Raw genomic sequence first — 20,835 nt, forward strand, 5'->3', positions numbered from 1 at the left:
AACATAAACAATGGCAGTTCCATCACAACAGCAGAGAGCCAGAGACAGACTCTATACAGCCTGGACCGTGGCCTGGGTCGTGAGGCCCGGGGCGGCCCGGGCCCTGGCCAATTCTTGGCGCCGCCACTAGTTCCATCATAGCTCTTTACAATTGTTGGATCTTCCATGCTTCCCGATGTTTCCTATGTTTTTGTCTCTTTTGTTCCTCTATCATCATTTCCTTATCGTTTTTACACGAGTTTCACCTATTTTGATGATAGACTAAAGCTAATGTTGCCAATATGTAGAAGTAAAGTGAGAAGCCTGAGCTTGCTATCCATTCATGTGATCATAGAGTAGTATATTTTAAGGCCATAGCATTATTCAAACAAGTGATGGTTGGTGGAACATTCATTTCTTTTCATGTCTTTTAATGAAACGAATGCACATGAGTCACATTGGCATCGTGACAAAGTAGGAAAGAGTAGTTTGCTAATCATAATTAAACTAACGTCTATTCCAAGTTTGTTCTTAGAACTCCAAAATTAAACAAGTTGAACTTCAGTTGAAACGATGCATATGTTGCCTCTCATCCCTCAAATAATTGCAAGAATATTTCGGACGAATTGATAGTCGTTACGCGTGGCAACCATTAGAGGAAACAAGAGAGGGGGCTCATTCATACATCAGCACTAAAATTAAATAAGTTGTTTTCCATTATAGTTAAATGTGTAAGTTTTTTTTTGCGGGTGAAAAGGGATTTCTCATTACTCAAGGTGGTCTCTCAGCGGAGGCCAGACGTACAACAGGGTCAATCCCCGAGTGGAACCACACAGCGGTTCGTGGGGTTCGTCGCCCGTAAGAGGCAAGTTCATGGCTACATTTATTTTGTGACCGGAAACATAGAGTAAATGAGATCTCCCTTCCAGCGGCAGTCGCTAAATCTCGTATCTCCTGAATGAGGGTGCGGTGCACCGAACGATCCTCCCCATTTGCTGTGATCATCGCCACAGCCTCCGTGCAATCAAGCTCGACCGTGATAGCCAACCCGGTCCTGTTTAGGGCCAGCTCCAGGCCCTCCTTGCAAGCCGCAAGCTCCGCTCCGAGCGCATTATCGCATGTGCGCAGCTCTCTACATGCAGTATAGATGATTTCTCCTCGATCATCGCGCAAAATCATCCCTCCTCCTGCCGCTTCCGTCTCCGCAATGAAACTGCCATCGGTATTCAGCTTAGTGCGTCCCGACGCTGGCGCGGTCCATGATCGCTCCTCCTTAGCCTCCTTGGGATGCCGAGTGACAAACGGCGGCAAGGAGACCGTCATCTTCCCCTTGACCACATCCACATTTGGGAATTGTTAGATACAGAGCGGTGAAGTAATGTACCCATGCAAGAATCGTCGTGAGGCTTCAGGAGGTGGCGGCTTCTTGTCATGCGTGATCTCATTCCGGACATGCCAGGTTCTCCACATGATCATAAGGACGACCATCCTCGTAGCCTCGTCAAGGGGGTCCAGCAGGGTAAATAGCCATTCCGGTCCTGTGTACAGGATGTCCTCCACCTTGGGGATACACCAATCCGTGGCCATAGCATGCCACAGCTCCTTTGCCAACGGGCACCTGCAGAAAGCATGGAACATATCCTCCCGTTCCAGTCCACATAAGGGGCATAGGTCAGAAACCTCAAGATGGCGAGAGAGCTTATTTGCCCAAGTAGCAAGAGAGTTCGTAACGATCCTCCAAGCAAACACGCGTACCTTTGGGGGAGCAGGGCACCCCCATATGATCTTCCAGATGGCGCGATGACCATCTGGTGCCCTACTCGTGGCGGTGGCCAGTGGACGCTCGCGCTCGTCCATGGCGAACCGATAAGCGGATCGAACGGTGAAGATACCGTTCTTCTCCGAGGCCCATGCGATGATGTCGTCGGTGACGCATGTCGAAGTACGAATGCTGGAGATCATCTCCACGTCTGCCGGGTGGAAGTAGCGATGGAGCAGGTCAAGGCGCCATGACCTATCCTCATGCAGGAGCTCGGCCACTCGTCGTAGTCGGCAGGTACCCTGTTGGGTGATAAGTTGGCGTGAAGGTTCGCGGGGGATCCATTTATCTCGCCAAATCCGGATGTTACGGCCATCCCCTACATGCCAGACGATGCCCTTCTTGAGGAGCTCAAGGCCATACTGAATGGCCTGCCACGTAGGGGAGGCGTTGCCTGAGAAGATTGTATCCTCTAGGCTGCCTTCAGGGTAGTACCTCGCCTTGAGCACCTGCGCACATAAACTGTGAGGATTTATTAGTAAGCGCCACGCCTGCCGGGCAAGGAGGGCCTGGTTGAAGGCGCGAAAATCTCGGAAACCCAGCCCGCCCTGTGTTTTGTGCGCCAGGATCTTTGGCCAAGCCAGCCAATGTGTCTTCCTCTTCCCTTCCGATGCTCCCCACCAGAAGTTCCGGACCATGCGGTTGAGGTCATCACATACAGACATAGGAAGCTTAAACACCCCCATAACATACGTCGGTATAGCCTGCACAATAGCTTTGATCATCGTCTCCTTTCCAGCCAAGAATAACGTGTCTCCCCATGCTATGATTCTCTTCAATAATCTGGATTGCAAGTTTTGAAATTTCCCACGAGACATGCGACCCTTCGGTGTGGGTAGCCCCAAGTATTTATCCTCAAACAAATCTGTCATAAGAACTGCACGTACTTTCTGCTGCTCTTCACTTGTACACGCATCACCAAATAAGGCACTGCACTTGGCCGGATTAATGCTATGTCCGGTGGCTCTCTCATAAGCATGCAGGACTTGCTTCACATTTCTTGCTTGCTCCTCTTCAGCTTTGAAAAAGAGTAGCGTGTCATCTGCAAAGAGCAGATGGGACACACCAGGAGCTCTGCGGCACACCTTTAGCGGGGTAAATGTGCCACTCCAAAATTTTCTTTTGGTTTTTAGCAAAAACCTTGTTGGTTTTTGAAGAGAGGCCATTAATTTTTTTTTCAGAAAACCTCTCTCTTAAAAACTTTCACCTTTGGCAAGGATTTTCATTTACATCCTTTTCAAATTGGGTGTTTGAATTATGGAAACTTTTCTTCTGAATTCTTCTCCTCTCAAGTGTATTTTTTTTTGAATTTGATTATTTTCATTTAAAAGGAAAACCCTAGGAGTTTTTGGGGCTTCTCTCATTTTGGAACCACCCATGATTTTATTTTGCCTCATGTGGAGAGACCTCCCAAAACCTCTCCATCCACTTTGAAACAACCCAAACTTTCTGTCCAAACTAAAAAAAAAATCCATTTTTGGATTTTATTCCAATTATTTCTCTTTCCAAAATAATTCTGTCTTTTCATTTGAACCTAAGGGATTTACAAAGCAAGTACCCTAATGCCTTTGATCCTTGAGCCCAAACCAACTCCCCTGGATAGTCCTTAGTACCCACAACCTAGAACCCTCTTGATCCACTCTTCTTCTTTTCAAAATTTTCAAATTTCACTCACTGCAAGTTTGGACCAGATTTGCCAAATTTGGTGAAATTCATATCTACACTTCCCCAAAAATTCCACCAAAATTCATACAAGCTCTAGTTGCAATGAGAGACCACTCCACCAAAAATCAGCTCAAGGAAAAATCCCTAGAGGCCAGAATAATTCTGTCGAACACTTGGCATGCACTGTTTTTGTTCATATTCAGTAAATTCAGAGTTTCAGTGTCGTTTCCCCGACAGAACTTCAGTCACATGCCCACTGTGCATTTGGCTCGATGCTTGCAGCCCCTCCCTCTTGTCCGGATGTTCACACGCGCGCTTGGCGCCTTCCTGGCGTCGGTGGCGCCCTGGGCCGCCTGCGCCGGCGTGCTTTGCGGCGGCAGAACCACCGTAACGGCCGACAGGGGGCAACACCGCGGCAGAACGCCGTTCGGCGCCGCCCAACCCTCCTGGTAGCTCCGCGTGGCCATCTCCTTGCCAGCGCACGCATGCAGCACCGTCGCCGTGGCCTGGCACGCGCAGAGCGCGTTCTCTGCCACCAACGGGCCGTGCTGCCGTTCTGTCGAGGGCAGGCCGTAACCCTCCCTCCCGTGCTGAGTTGGACCCTGTAATGGCACCACCGCTCCACCTAGGCGATGCTCAAGCTCCTAAGCCGACCGTCCCGCCACAGCGCTGCCGTCATCACCCGCCGGACTTATCCGTTCACGGCAACCGCCTCGGGCCGGCTATAAATAGCACCCCCGAGCTTGCTCTCGCCCCCGCACAACTCCACCACCTCACTAGACCCCGCCTAGCCACTGGGAGAGCCTCGAGGGGCCTTTCTTCTTCGACTCCGGCCGCCCCGTTTCGCCTCGGCCTACACCTCGATTCGCTCCGGTGAGGCCGTCTCCGGCTCCCCAACTTCGTCAGCAACCCTCTCGAGCAACTAAGAGTCTAACCCCCACTCCAATTTGATCTTCACAGCTCTCTCCGACGAGGTCCACAACCACCCGAATCGCCGTCCGCCGGAGCCAGCGTCGCCGCCGACGTGGTACTCGCCGGCGACCACCACCACCTCCCACAGACGCGGAATGGCGCCCTGAACACGGAGGTACTCTCCGATCTCCCTGCCTCGCCGTGGATCGCCGCTAGCGACCACCGCGGCTCTCGGGCGCCGACGAGCTTCGTCTCCCGTTTGAAAATTCAAACCTGACGGGTGGGACCCGCCCGTCAGCCTCTCAGTTCTTTTTAAACGAACCGTTTTCTGAAGGCGTCTTCTGCCAAAGTACGTCACCCCTCTGGGCCGGCGTATTTTCAATCGAATCGTTTTCTATTTTTATAAAGAAAACCCTGGAAAGTTTCTGTTTCATTACAGATAGGTCCCTGGACAAAAACACTAATAACTTTTAAACAGAAGAGTATTTTTAATTGATTCTTTTTCTGTCCTCTTTGAAATTTTGTCTAGTTTTTTATCAGATTTATTTGAAAAATATTTGGAGAAATTTTTGTGCACCTCACGGTATTCACGATAGCGCGTATATTTTCTTTATACCGTAGATACCGAAGGAGGTGACGGGACCGCAAACTTCACCGAGCTAGGCTCTGACTACTCTGAACCAGGCAAGCATGTTTGAAATTTTGATATGATGATTGTTTTGGCATGTTTGCATTAAGTAGTTTCATGGCATGTTGATGAACATACCGACGAATGTCATGTTACATGCAACGATGAGGCAAGTGAGTTTCGGAAATCCATAAGTGGATGGATGTGAGTATGCATGGCCATGTGTTGGCATGAGGATGGGTAAGATGGCAGTGTTGTAGCATGCCAGTCTTATGCCAGACTATATGACTTCAGTGTCAACCCGTATCGGTCCAGTTCCTTCCATTTTCCCTTCCCTGTACTACCACATGTTTTTCGCAAGGAATATGGCTTAGTAAGTTGCAAACCGCTTTCTTGGTACACACCAAAAGGAGAGGCCGTGATGATGGTTCCATGGCCCTGGATTAAAGCCAGTCATCCGGTCAGGGGGCATGGGTGTTTCCGGTTGGGACCGAGAGGGGGGCACCCCTTAGAGCGCGCGTATATAAATTTGATCCCATGCTATTCGAGATTGTGATCTCCCCGTCTCAAAAGTTTTTCTTGGACGATGTCTAGGGTGATTCCTGGCATCGAGAGGTAGGATGGGCGTGTACTGGCTAGCTGTGTTTTCTTCCGAAAGACCGTAAACGGAACTAGTCCTTCGTGACTACGGAAATCCGTTGGCTGTGGGAAAATTTTTCGTACAAACTCTACAGAGTCATATATTCCTTTGAATCATCTATTCCATGTCCAAGTTCGGTATTATCTTATCCTGACAAATGTCAGTTTTGATGACAGAGACTCCGGTGAATCACATGAGTGCTAAGTCCGGTTAAATGTTTATTCCCGTGGATGGACTAACCCGTTTATTATCATGAATTGAATATTTATTGTGAGTATTATTTACTTGTGAATAAAAGCCCTTTCTGCGATGTCACTCAGACGTCCGACTGTGGCATTGTTATTATTTACTTTCAATAAAATCCCTTTCTGCGATGTCGCTCAGACGTCCGACTGTGGCATTGTTATTATTTACTTTCAATAAAAGCCCTTTCTGCGATGTCGCTCAGACGTCCGACTGTGGCATTGTTATTATTTACTTTCAATAAAAGCCCTTTCTGCGATGTCGCTCAGACGTCCGACTGTGGCATTGCTATTATTTACTTTCGATATAAGCCCTTTCTGTGATGTCGCCCCGACGTCCGACTGTGGCACGCATGTCTTTTATTTTCAGTTTAAGCCCTTTACGTGGTGTCGCTTAGACGCCCGACTGCGGCATGATCTTTATTTATTTGTTCACCCTTCGAGGCGTCGCTTCAGACACCCCATCGGTTTCCTATTATTTCTTTTTGTTGGGTTTTCAGGCGGACTACCGCCGATTCCCTTTTTACTTACCTTGCTTGCTAAATTTTGAATGTGCATTGGTAAAATTAATCATGACACATCCATGCATGCATTTGTTATATCTTACGTCCGAACTGTCTTGCGAGTACTTTCAAAGTACTCACCTGGCTTGTTGATTTGGCCAGATGCTGACGAAGGCGATCTCATGGATGAAGAATTTGATAGCGAGTCCGATGCCTAGAGGAATCCCAGTCAGTCTCGTGCGACCCTGGATTTGGTCACTGTATTATATCCGTTTCCGCTACCAAATAAATTCATCGAGCCTCACCTCGACGCTCGATGAGATGCCAGTTTTAGAGTCATGTATCTCACTCCCCGCTGTGATTTTCCACCACCACCCTATCCTCGAGTCAGTAGTATGCCTCCACACCACTGTGTCATATCCGCCATCATGTATAATTATTGGCGTGCTTGTAATAATTTGGTTGAGCAACCGTAGCTCGACCCTGTAATATATTTTATGCTACTGGCTTATTGTATCAAGAATTTGTCTACCAGTAAGGAGGATTTTTCTCATACTGGACTCAAAAGATTGGTTTCTCAATAAACATTTTTATTGGAAAACCGGTCGTGACAAGCTTGGTACCAGAGCCAGGCTGACTGTAGGAAGCCACTAGGTGTGATCGCTAATCGGTTATTAGCATAAGAGTTAATTCGTGTGGTTCCGCCCCTGGCACCCGCTACATCTACTCGGCGCAGCGCTACTCGTATGGAGCCTATTAGTGAGGCGGAAGTTGAGTCCCCAGCCTCGCTACGCCTCACCCTTGGCAGGGCCAAGGAAATCATCAACATCTCTGACTAAGTACGCTTAGCCGTCATGCGATGTACGGCCGTGTAAGATATGGGAAGTAGCTTGTTTGCGCATCATGTAGGAACTGGGAGAAGTGCACTAGCCTAAATAACATGTCAGGATTATGTGCGCATATCCTGAGTGATGTATTGTATAATTACCGCCCGCGTGTAAGATATGTAATGAGCAGTCCTTCTCCGTGCGCAAATCGATTTGTTTTTCTCCGGTAAGGTTGGTTATTTAATTTATTTGCCAGCTTTGTGCATTTATGGAATTGTTTTTGCGACCCTTTTCGCTTTTCTTATGGGTTTTACAAAATATATCCCCAGAGTGAAAAATGTCTCGTCCTTGGACTCGCTCCATGCCAACTCCACCAGAGGAAAATTATGGCACTCGACCGGACAAAAATTTCGCACAAGAGCAGTCGAGTCAACCGGTCAGTGAAACGGCACTTTCCCAAATGTGCCGCCTTTATGAGCAGAGTCAGCAACAACATCGGGAAATGATGAACCAAGTCATCAACATGGGAAATCACCATGGACAGTATCAGCAACATTCCAAGTTATCTGAGCTACAGAAGACACGTCCCCAAACATTTTCTCATACCGACAAGCCTCTTGAAGCCGATGATTGGCTTCGAGATATGGAGAGAAAATTAATTATTGCAAAATGTTCAGACCCCGAGAAGGCACTATATGCCCCGCACTATCTCACAGGAGCAGCTGCATCATGGTGGGAGAATTTTCTGCACATGCACCCCAACGAAAGTGATATAACCTGGGATGATTTCAAGGAAGGTTTCCGTGGTGCACACATTCCTAAGAGTATTATGAAAATCAAGAAGAGAGAGTTCGATGACCTCAAACAAAGGAACATGACAGTGTCAGATTACAACGGTCAATTTACTCTATTGTCTCGCTACGCCAATGAAGAGCGTATGACTGAAAGCAGGAAGATGGAGAAATTCCTTGACGGTCTGGCGCCCGCGCTTAAATGCCAACTGGTCGTGCACACTTTTCCAGATTTTAAGACACCAGAAGAGCACACGGAACATCTCAGGATTGTGCTAGGGGAACTTCGGAAACATCAATTGTATGTCAAGTTCAGCAAGTGCGAATTTTGGCTAAGACAAGTAGGTTTTCTAGGCCACGTGCTGACCCAAGACGGTATTGCAGTGGACCCGGAGAAAGTCAAGGCCGTACTTGGCTGGAAGTCACCAGCCAGCGTAACGGACATATGAAGTTTCTTGGGAATGGCAGGATATTACCGCAGATTTATTGAAGGATTCTCCACCATAGCCAAGCCAATGACGCAGTTACTCAAGAAGGACAAGAAGTTTGAATGGACAGAAGCCTGCGAGAAAAGTTTCCAAGAGCTAAAACGGAAATTAACGACAGCACCGGTATTAATTGTGCCAGACATACACAAGAATTTTGAAGTGTATTGTGACGCATCCCGAAAGGGACTCGGGTGCGTGTTGATGCAAGAAGGCAAGGTTGTCGCATACGCTTCAATGCAACTTCGCAAGTATGAGGAAAATTATCCCACTCATGACTTAGAAATGGCAGTAGTCATTCATGCACTCAAGGAATGGAGGCATTTCTTACTTGGAAATCGATGTGAAATATACACGGACCATAAAAGTCTCAAATATATTTTCACACAGCCAGAACTAAACTTACGGCAACGACGCTGGTTGGAATTGGTAAATGATTATGATGTTGGTATCCACTATCATCCAGGAAAATCAAATGTAGTGGCCATGCTCTTAGTCGGAACCCCAGCTCCGACGAAAACAGTCTGCAAAGCTTGAGACCTGAATTCCGACAAGAATTTGCCAAACTCAACTTGTTAATGATCGCAGAAGGCACCATATCAAACTTGGAAATACAGCCCGACCTTGTGGAGAGAATTAAAGAAGCTCAGCCTGGTCACCCCAGCATCGAAGGAATTAAAAGAAAGGTGAGTATGGGCAAGGCCTCAGAGTTCGTCATAGACAATGGAGGAATATTATGGTACGGAGACAGACTCTGCGTGCCAAATATAGAGGACCTCAAACAGCAAATTCTAGCTGAAGCCCACACCGCCCCATATTTGATCCACCCTGGAGGAACCAAAATGTATAAGGATATTCAGGAAAGATTTTGGTGGCACGGTATGAAGAGGGACATAGCCACATTCATTGCATGTTGCGATTCTTGTCAACGCATAAAAGTTGAACATCAAAGACCAGCCGGACTACTGCAACCAAGCAAAATACCTGAGTGGAAATGGGAGGAAATAGGGATGGATTTCATTGTCGGACTACCTCGGTCACGACACGGGAATGATGCCATATGGGTCATCACCGATAGATTAACCAAGGTGGCACATTTCATTCCAGTGAAGACGACCCACAACACTCGGAGGCTTGCCAGGATTTATCTCTCCCGTATAGTTTGTCTGCATGGAGTCCCGAAGACTATAATATCCGACAGAGGCACTCAGTTCGTCTCGAGGTTCTGGGGTCATCTACAACAGGCTCTGGGAACTCAACTGGCCTTCAGTACAGCATACCATCCTCAAACTGATGGACAAACTGAACGCGTAAACCAAATTTTAGAAGACATGCTGAGAGCATGTGTCCTCACCTATGGGACCAGTTGGGAGGAAAGCCTACCATACGCCGAGTTTGCATCCAACAACAGTTACCAGGCCAGCCTGCAAATGGCACCCTTTGAAGCCTTGTACGGGCGGAGATGCCGTACCCCGCTAAATTGGTCAGAGACCGGTGACAGCCGTATCTTCGGTCCAGACATGCTCAAAGAAGCCGAGGAAAAGCTCAAGCTAATCAGGGACCGACTCAAGACCGCTCAAAGCCGACAGAAGAGTTATTACGATCGGAAACATCGTGAGGTCAGATTCGAACCCGGTGAATTTGTGTACCTACGAGTATCACCTATGAGGGGACTGCAACGGTTTAAGATTAAGGGGAATTTAGCACCTAGATTCATTGGACCATTCTGCATAGTGACACGAAGAGGCACGGTAGCTTACCAGTTAGACTTGCCCGAAGAATTGTCCGACATCCACAACGTGTTCCACGTCTCCCAATTAAGGAAGTGCGTAAGCAAACCAGAGAAACAAGTATCCCATGAGAACATTGATGTGCAGCCAGACCTCACCTATCGGGAACGTCCAGTAAAATTATTAGAGGAGTCTGAAAGGAGGACCCGACAGAAAACCATCAAGTTTTTCAAAGTTCAGTGGAGCAATCACACCGAAAGTGAAGCAACTTGGGAAAGAGAGGATTTTCTTCGGGCAGAGCATCCACACTTATTTAAGGATCAGCTGAAATCTCGGGGATGAGATTTTTCCTAAGGGGGTAGGTGTTGTGACACTCCAAAATTTTCTTTTGGTTTTTAGCAAAAACCTTGTTGGTTTTTGAAGAGAGGCCATTTAATTTTTTTTTCAGAAAACCTCTCTCTTAAAAACTTTCACCTTTGGCAAGGATTTTCATTTACATCCTTTTCAAATTGGGTGTTTGAATTATGGAAACTTTTCTTCTGAATTCTTCTCCTCTCAAGTGTATTTTTTTTGAATTTGATTATTTTCATTTAAAAGGAAAACCCTAGGAGTTTTTGGGGCTTCTCTCATTTTGGAACCACCCATGATTTTATTTTGCCTCATGTGGAGAGACCTCCCAAAACCTCTCCATCCACTTTGAAACAACCCAAACTTTCTGTCCGAACTAAAAAAAAAATCCATTTTTGGATTTTATTCCAATTATTTCTCTTTCCAAAATAATTCTGTCTTTTCATTTGAACCTAAGGGATTTACAAAGCAAGTACCCTAATGCCTTTGATCCTTGAGCCCAAACCAACTCCCCTGGATAGTCCTTAGTACCCACAACCTAGAACCCTCTTGATCCACTCTTCTTCTTTTCAAAATTTTCAAATTTCACTCACTGCAAGTTTGGACCAGATTTGCCAAATTTGGTGAAATTCATATCTACACTTCCCCAAAAATTCCACCAAAATTCAGACAAGCTCTAGTTGCAATGAGAGACCACTCCACCAAAAATCAGCTCAAGGAAAAATCCCTAGAGGCCAGAATAATTCTGTCGAACACTTGGCATGCACTGTTTTTGTTCATATTCAGTAAATTCAGAGTTTCAGTGTCGTTTCCCCGACAAAACTTCAGTCACATGCCCACTGTGCATTTGGCTCGATGCTTGCAGCCCCTCCCTCTTGTCCGGATGTTCACACGCGCGCTCGGCGCCTTCCTGGCGTCGGTGGCGCCCTGGGCCGCCTGCGCCGGCGTGCTTTGCGGCGGCAGAACCACCGTAACGGCCGACAGGGGGCAACACCGCGGCAGAACGCCGTTCGGCGCCGCCCAACCCTCCTGGTAGCTCCGCGTGGCCATCTCCTTGCCAGCGCACGCATGCAGCACCGTCGCCGTGGCCTGGCACGCGCAGAGCGCGTTCTCTACCGCCAACGGGCCGTGCTGCCGTTCCGTCGAGGGCAGGCCGTAACCCTCCCTCCCGTGCTGAGTTGGACCCTGTAATGGCACCACTGCTCCACCTAGGCGATGCTCAAGCTCCTAAGCCGACCGTCCCGCCACAAGGTTGAGATTATAGTAACTGAAATATATGTTAGCTGTAATTTGCTAAAGGGTGATATGCTTATGATCTTATGGATGGAAGCCCTAGAGTTCAATTGCCAGGACTTTTTTCACAAGGTTAGTGTACTGCAGGCCTAGATCCTTATTTATGTTACTACAAAGCTTACGTTTTAGACTGCACCTAAGTTGACATGTTTCTATGGTCTACATTTTGCGGATTGGAGAGTTAGGATCAGCTGGCCCCGAGTGCAAAGAACTTCAAGAAACAACAAAGAGTTGTTGATGGATAATTCAGCCGGCTTGCTTCTCTGTTTGCCAATTGTTTGGAGCTACGAGGGTAACTATTTACTGTATTGTGGTAGATTTCTTTTGCTCTGATAACTAATCTATTTTAAGTTTTTAACTGATTTCAGTGTCCTAAATCTCTAGTGCAAAAACTATAGCACTGGATGTGTTGCCCTTCAGAGGTGGTGCCGGAAGGATCAGGGGCGAAGCCAACATAGAGAAGGAGGCGATTGTGATCGCAGCTAAGGGAAGCAAAAGCACGTGGAGGGGCATTCCTCAGCCTACTGGTACATGTCATTCTTCCAGCAAGCGGCGCCAGTTCCAAAATGAAGATTTGCTTAATTGTGAAAGGATGTTTTGTCTCAAACTCTATATGGTCCAAGATATACAATCATTTCTTGAAAATCATATTACTTCCATCCCAAAAAGCTTGTCTTAGATTTGTATAAATGCGGATGTTGGTTCCCTGCTCTAGTTCTTGTAAGCTGAAAATCTGCGTTCTTTCTGCAGTATCTTTGTTTGAAGAGATTAACGGCTGGCAAAGACTAAGTCTCCTCTGGTGTGCATCAATCAAGGGTTACATGTAGTTCTACTTATGCCCAGCCCGGCAAGGTAGCGGGTATATATGGAAGAAGCTATGTTGTTAATCTGTTATATCGTGATTTAAGACCAGCAAATGGTTAGAATATTAACCCTCGGTTAGCATGGTATCCAATATGCCTAGATTGATGTAAATTGTTGCCTAGATTGATATAAGTTGTTACATTCACAGGCTATCTTCATGCAAACAGAGTTAGGCATTAACTGATGCAAGCTGGCTCTTCCAGATGGCATCTACTCTGTTTTCAGTGGTGGAAAAAATATATCTTCACAACTATATTGAGCCTTGAGCGTGTTCTGTAGACTGTAGTCCTTTCTTCAAATTTTTTTAAAGCTGGATGTGATACTGGATGGTCTGAATTATCGGCTGTCTAGGTTTTTTCTGCCCTGAGAATAGATCGCAAACTGTACCTGCATATTTAATAATTTTTGTGCACATTATGTTTTGCTTCCATGGTTTGTATGCTTTTGAACTATTCCTGTCTTCATTTAGGCATGGATGTGGTTCGCAACTCAGTACTTTATTTCGTTGTCCACAATATTGGCTGATAAATCAGTTAAGTGCCTGATTAATGCCTACTTGGTGGGTCATTGAGTATCTGATTAACTGATTTATTGGCCGATTAACTGCCGTTCACCTATTAATCCCCTACTCACCAGCCGATCAACAGCTAACGATTTCCTTAATATTGTCTTATTTTGCTATCTGTTAGCATACACGATGACAACGAAATTATGTCTTAATTTTTGTTCTCTATGAAATCCAGCCTATTCATATATGGTAGTTGATTGATTGATTTGCTGTATTGCTCAAGAGCTTTAGATAATGGACCATTTATTCATAGTTAATCATGTATTTGAGCTATTAAGAATTTATTTAGGATCTTACTTCAAGACATTTCGTGTCACAGGCCACTGTGGTTGTCTTGAAAGATTGTCCTCCCTCTGTATTAGCAATCTCTTAAATATGCGGGATTTTTCAAATCTGCGGGCATGCTGCAGGAACTCCTCATGAGAAGTAAGCACCCCTTTGGCTAGGTACTGGTTCTCTTATGCATTGAAGTTTATGCCCTTATTTTGTCAGACTTTGGTATATAATCGGGAGCACTTGGTGCCGTGCGAGAGAAACTCCTAGTAGTCCAATTCTATCTGGAGAGATTTTCATTTCTTAATGCCTCAGATCACTGTTAAGAACAATTGAAAGACATGGTTCGAAGCAATGATCACATGACAAGATTGCACCATCAATGTAGTTTACAAATTCTGCCATTGCTCTTGTATGCTCCCACACGCCGTAGCATGACATAACAGGGGACCCCTAAATTCATTAACCTTTCCTCTCCAATATATGGACGTAGTACATTCTTCATGAGATAATTAAAAGACTGGTGCTGTTGTATGCAATGCGAAGACCAGGCAGATGATCCCAATACGAAAGCCAAAGCTCTGCTATTCGGTCATTGCATCCAGACAAAATCAACAAGGCTCTCTGGTCTTTGCTCCAACATCCAACAGTTGGACCAGAGTATTATTAACTATCTGCCAGTGTTTGCCAACCTTTATAGCTTTGTTGAGTACTGCTGTCATTTTCGGTCTCTAGTAATGTAATGTAATAATTACATTACTAAAAAAATCCACTTAGCTGTAAACAGATGGGTAAAAGCTGGAACATGAGAGGTATGTAGTGATTTTTTTTTCTGAAAATAAAAGGTATCCAAAGAAACTATGTCTAACCAGTCAAATCAAGTAGGGCATTCAAATGATAAGAAAAAACAATCTAGAAAATAATCAAAAGTTGCAGTTTTCAGATGAGGAAGGACGAAAGAGATAATAAATGAGAGCTGTAAAGAGAAGGAAGGGTAGCCGTCCATTGCCATCCATGGCCATGGACTTGCAATCCAACTCCCCTATATATACGACACCTACTAACCCCAATCTCCATCCATTCACTCCCTGTCCTCTCCTCTCCTCGCTTAGCTTTCTTCCTCCTTGGTAGCTCTAGTCTCCTTGCTGTGGGTAGCCATGGCGGCCCCGATGTTGAACCAGCTCAACACCCTCGTGGCCAACATGTTCGCCGCGGTAAAGCTATTTACTATTTTGGTGCCAATTATGCGGAAATTCATTTAGGTGGATAGGTAACGCGATATTTGTCGGGGAATTTGATGGTTTTGTTTTGTCTTTATTTGGTGGCTAGGGTTTGCTGGACGATCAGTTCCAGGAGCTGCAGATGCTACAGGAAGGGAGCGCCCCAGACTTCATCGTCAAGGTTGTCACACTCTTCTGCGAGGACGGCGAGCGTATCATCGGCGAGATCGCCAAGCTGCTGTACACAAGCTTCCTTTCCTTTGCTCGCCCGCCCGTGTTGTGTGATCCAACCATTAGTGTAGAGTGGTTAGTTTGATTTTTAGCTTGGGGATATGGTTGCTGTTTTTTCAGAGACAAGCCATGTGTGGACTATGACAAGGTGAGCGGTTTTGTGCTTGAGCTCAAGGGAAGCAGTGCATGGTGAGCTCTTTTCTTCTTCTTTCATGTCCTCTTTGTATGTGATTGTGCAACAGTATAGGAATCGTGATTGTTTCGGTTCTTGACGTGCAAATTAGGTGTTTAGCTCCCTGCTCGATACATGGTAAGGTGTCCAATCATCTTGGGGGAGAATTACGGTCTGTTTCATCATTGTAGTGTTTTATGTCGTAGATCTGACAAGGATGGTCCATTTCCTGCATTGGTTGGACGACTCAACAGTATATATTGATGTTCTTTCGTATTAGTGCCACTTCTGGTCGATATGTGGAGGGCTGAGATCTGTTGGGCATGTTGCAGTGATTTACCATATAGATCCGACAAAAATTATCCGTCCCATACACATTGGGCAGCTCAACAAGTAGATCTTCCCATTTATTTGGGGAGAGGTGACATCCATTTGGCCGTTATACTCATTTAGATTTAGATACGACGAACAACTTTGTCGTCGTACTGTTTTGTGATTTAGATACGACAAGCCGATTGGCCATTGTATTGTTTTATGATCTTCATTCCAGAAACAGTTTGTCTGTTATATTGTTTTATGATTTAGGTCAGACAAACAATTAGGCCATTGTACTGTTGTGTGATATGCATCCGACAAACTGTTTGGCCATTATACTACTATATTATTTAGATCTGACAAATTGTTTGGCCGTTGTTACCATTTGATGATTTGGATCAGACAAATATGATCTGCTTCCCATGAACCAGACAGCTCAATGAGTACTGTGGTAAGTGGTCCAGCCGATTAAAAAAAATCCATTCAGTCATTGTCATGATCCGACATCGATAAAAAAACATCATATGTTCCACACACATCAAAAGGCTCAAAGAATCACTTCATCTCCTTTTTAAAGTGGGGGCTCCTATAATTAATTTGGGTAGGATTATCATACTGTATTTTATCGTCACATCATTCCATGACATAGATCAGAGAAACATGTTTGTTCAGCCATTGTCATGTTTAATAATTTAGATCTGTCAAATATTATATGTTCCGCACACATCAAGCGGCTCAAAGAGTAGCACTTCACATCGTGGGTCTCTTATAATTAATTTGGTGAGGATTATCATGCTCTCTTTTATCGTCACAACATTCCGTGACATAGATCAGAGAAACATGTTCCGCTGCATTCACATTACTTGGATGGTTTTGTACACTCGAGTTATCTTATATATTCAGGTCAATTGATCCCATTTGAACTAGTTGATAGTTTTGCAAGGTTAGCCTTTGTGTGATTATTAATATACATCAATAGTATTATCCTTAGAAACTAATATTATTATGCCCAAACTGTTCCCTTGCCTAATCAAGTTAAAGTCCATGTATGTTTTTGGTCTATACATGTGATTCTTATGGAATCAGAGGAGTAAGCCAATGAGTCACTACCGCTTTACTCATAAAATATCTAGCTTATTCAAAGTCATTTATCGTGGATTAGCACTTTCATTAGAGAAACTATACATATTTTCTATTGGATGGATTAATGTTTCATATTGCATATGCTCTGGTGAAATAAATTGCTTTGCTTACACTGGGCTTTCATAGTTGTATTTAGTTGACCTCTTAACTCAGGTATAGATAATCATAGTGCTACATCTATTCGCTTAGGATTCTGAAGTGAAGAGATAGAACTGCAATTTTCATTTTCATTCATTAAAGCGGTTTTTGTGGGTCTTTCTGATTGTATGCTATTGCATATTGCAGTATTGGTGCTCAGAGAGTGAAGAACAGCTGCATTCAGTTCCATCAGTGTTGTCAGGAGAAGAGCAGAGATGGGTTAGTACCTTGTATCATTATGTCACACTATGGTATTTTTGTTCATTGTGTTACTGAAATCTCCATACTGAATGTGATGGCCTAGTGTGCTCTACTCATCTACTGTAACATATTTCCATATTTATTAGTGTTAGTATATTTTGATGCAATTGCATGTTCATTGCCTTTGTAAACTACTCATTTTATTCAGCCTGTATAGAGACACAGATTTGGGTGACTCCACTGAGCTTGTTGGGTTAGGAATATAACTGCGCTAGTACAATTTTCTAGTTAATCATATCCTAATGTTGTATTAAATGTAGGAACACTATTCCATGAATATTTAGAAACAAAAATTGAAGCGATAAGCTGGGTTCTCTTTACAACAGTGACGGCAATGCCCCAATTATCATAGCGTTTAGAGCTATAAAAGGGAAACTAAGTTTTGTCTTCTTCTCTGAATATTGCACATCTATACAATAAATAAACATATAACTTGTTGATGTTTCAGTTTTCCAATTGAAGCGATAAGCTGGGTTCTCTTTACAACAGTGACGGCAATGCCCCAATTATCATAGCGTTTAGAGCTATAAAAGGGAAACTAAGTTTTGTCTTCTTCTCTGAATATTGCACATCTATACAATAAATAAACATATAACTTGTTGATGTTTCAGTCTTCCGATTGATGTTACAAGCACCTTTTTACATGTAAGTTTTCAAAATAAAGGTGTCATTCTTTGTTAGAGTTACCCCTTATCTCTGTTAGATTATTGTCTATGGACGCAAGTGTATATCTTGTTAAGCAAGTATGTCCAGGACTCCAGGGTGATATTCATAAGACCTCTAAATAAGCTGTTACGATAATTCTACCAGAGGAAAAAAAACTATGGAGGCAAATTGTAATGGGATGAGCATTTTTGGTAGTTTTTAATTATTATCATGTTTTTTTCATGAGCTGCTAATTATTAACACGTTTCTTTCGTGAGCTGCAAATGGGAAGGAGTTTCACAAGTTACTGGACTGTTTTCCTTGTAGGTGCCTGAACTCACTGGATTCTGTGAGGAACGATTTCTATGATGTGTGCAGCATGTTCATGCCACATGCTTCAGGTACTACTTTTAAAAAACTCATCTTAAACTCTTTGTAGCATTACAGTAGTAAAACTGGAATGCGAAGGAGACACTTCTTATCCTAAAGTTTGCTTGATGTGAAAAACATTGAACCAAACAAATGAAAAGCTTGTTAATGAGATGAATGTAGTATTTGCAGTGCTAAAGTGTACTCAGAGAGTCAGAGGTACTAAGTTGTCTAGAGTAGTGTTTGGGACTACTGGAAATCTCAGTTGAAAACCTCTGTTGATAGATAACTGGTTTGCATATCTTTTATATATGAATATTAGCTTCAATGTAGCTCGAAAGGTCACTATAGTTTTGCATCAACCTATCACATCATTGATATTTGATACACTTCATGTCTTGCTTCATTGTCTGGATGATGGACATCCTTGCAAATACTCTGCGTTTAATTGTTTGGGCTGTAGTTCTTAGTAAAACTCATTTTCTTATATTGCAAGCATTTCTTAATGGGTTACGCAACTAACCTGTTGTTCTGTTTCTGGTGCAGCTGAGCCAGCAGGTCCAGGCCTTAATCCTTAACTCTAGACTTGAGCGATAAAGCTGGAGCTGCATGTTCTGATGGCACAACACCTTTGAAGTCCTAGAACATGCTCAACCTAGCTTATATAGCTTGGAGTCATTTGCTTATGTGGGGTCTGTAGCTGTCTGGTGGCAAGCTAATCATCTACTAGTATCAATGTCTTTGTTATCATCCGTAGTTTCGTTTGGAATTCTGAGTGGTCAAATAAAAAATTCAGCTGTAGCTGTTTTGTGGATTATTGGTGGTTAATATGGTGTCTTAGTTCTAGTCGGTTTGTTGTTCGTAGAAATGCAGCTGCAGTGTAATCTTTACAATATTGTGCCTCGTCGATCGGTGTACCGACTGTTGTGGTACATTGTGGAGAACAGATTTGATCTATCTATTTTATTTCATATTATTAAGACGAGGCAAACAAGTCACCACCTTTCATCAACTAAATAATTTCCTCTGCAGATTATACAGTATATACAATTATAGCGGATGATGTTTAAAGCCGATAAAAACTAAACATAACAAGTGTGCGAATGTCTGCATTAGAATGGGAACAATGGAAGTTGATCCAAACTAATCATACATTCTTACCAACCTACTAACTCAAGCAGCTAAGCGTGCATTTTGTAATGGTTGGAGCCTCAACTTCTGAACATCTGTTGCTTTAACAGGAAGATATCCTACTCTCGGTGGGGCAGCATATGCCTCGGATCTGACTGAATGGATGTTAGCTGGAGCAACAAGAATTTACTACAGAGAGAGTATATGAAGAGTATTCCTCTCTTGGCTTCAGATTAACTGCTTCCGGCCTCAACTTTTAGAATCCACATGGAAAAAATGCACCAAGTTCGCATACAAGTATATTTAAAGGGCTACTAGTGTATTAAGTAATTTGATCTGAACTATGTTCATGCATTTGGTTTTGTTACCCCACAAGTTTGATTTCTTTGCGTTTCATCACATCCATCTTTACTGACCTACAGTACAAAAATTTGAATTGGCAGACGGCAACACCGATCCAAACAGGCTCTAAGTAGCCCTGTCATCCAGTCAAACAACAGACATCAAACTGACCTCGTAATAAGTATATATAATTTCTCCGACACACTAGTTACATCAGGTACCTCCCAGTGTGACATGATGAGAACAGGAAGGTAATCACTATTAGTTATTACTCCCAATGCGATCTAATTAATTCAACACAAATAGCATTGAGCCATTGGGCACTGGTTACAACACTCACCACTGGTCATCAATACACTAGTTTAAACCAGAGAAGCTGTACAGATCCATTCAGTTGAAGATCAATAATAGTAGTTCATTTCTACATTGTCGCAACCATTTGGTCTTTTGTTCTTCCCGTTGTTTCCTATTCCCACGGCTTTGTGTATCTTTTTTCTCCATTTCTCATCCTCTCCGCATCTACTTTGTATGAGAGTTTCACCTACTTGACGTACTAAGATGCTAATGCTGCTAACATGGAGTACAAGTGAGGCAGGGGGGGGGGGGCACTGGAATTTGATATCTAGTCGGGCAAAGATAGTGGTATATATAAAGGGTAGAGGTGAAGTGGGGCACTGGAATATTGTGGTATAAATGAAGGGTAGAAGTGGAATGATGCACAGGCATTTGCTATCTAGTCACGCGAAGTGTGTAAAGGGTAAAAGTGAAATGAGGCACTGGAATACAATATCTAGTTACCTATTTGTAATTTTTTGTTGTTGAAATAAACTCATATAGGATCTAGTGTTGAAACTCTCGCCAATACAAAGCCAACAGTAAAAACAGATTATGAATAGGACATATGGTTGAGCTAGAAAACTATTTTTTGTCTTCAAAATTGGTTTTAATGTACTAAGAGCACCTACATCCGGACGCCTCAAACCCCCATGAAATGCCCGGATGGACGACCCGGTCAGTGACCGGTCAAAAAAAACCTGACCCAGACGGACGCCTCAAGCCGGCCTCAAATGCCCAGGTTGACCATCACCCCTCATATCCTGCCCAAATATGAGGCGGATATGAGGAGGCCCGGGTGCAACCAGACGTGTCTGCCATGTCGGGACCGACCCACGCTGGCCCACCCTGACCCCACATATAATCGCCCCCATCCGCTCCTTGGACCAAACCTTAGCCATTCCACTCCACTCTCCTCCAGTCCACTCCACACTCAAGCTCCCATCTGGCGATCTCCGGCATGACAG

The 20,835-nt window shown here is 44.1% G+C and overlaps 1 protein-coding gene across 1 annotated transcript; it reads left to right on the forward strand.

Annotated features, from left to right (window-relative positions):
* Positions 1-14,406: 14,406 nt before the first annotated feature.
* LOC125515494 (histidine-containing phosphotransfer protein 1-like) lies at positions 14,407-19,037 on the forward strand. The gene is made up of 6 exons (XM_048680979.2): positions 14,407-14,781; positions 14,897-15,027; positions 15,139-15,207; positions 16,934-17,005; positions 18,020-18,093; positions 18,608-19,037. Exons 1-6 carry the CDS (start codon positions 14,725-14,727, stop codon positions 18,637-18,639), a joined length of 435 nt encoding a protein of 144 aa, XP_048536936.2. The 5' UTR covers positions 14,407-14,724; the 3' UTR covers positions 18,640-19,037.
* The last annotated feature ends 1,798 nt before the right edge of the window (positions 19,038-20,835 follow it).

Source organism: Triticum urartu, chromosome 6A (assembly GCF_056163025.1).
Source record: "Triticum urartu cultivar PI428250 chromosome 6A, HENAU_Tu73, whole genome shotgun sequence".
Taxonomy (NCBI): Eukaryota; Viridiplantae; Streptophyta; class Magnoliopsida; order Poales; family Poaceae; genus Triticum; species Triticum urartu.

Bases quoted from the DNA above. Each gene is read 5' to 3' on its own strand.
- LOC125515494 (XM_048680979.2), top strand. From the start codon at position 14,725: ATGGCGGCCCCGATGTTGAACCAGCTCAACACCCTCGTGGCCAACATG. The intron at 17,006-18,019 runs GTTAGTACCTTG...TTTTCCTTGTAG, and splicing joins CAGGAGAAGAGCAGAGATGG to GTGCCTGAACTCACTGGATT. The intron at 18,094-18,607 runs GTACTACTTTTA...TTTCTGGTGCAG, and splicing joins GTTCATGCCACATGCTTCAG to CTGAGCCAGCAGGTCCAGGC.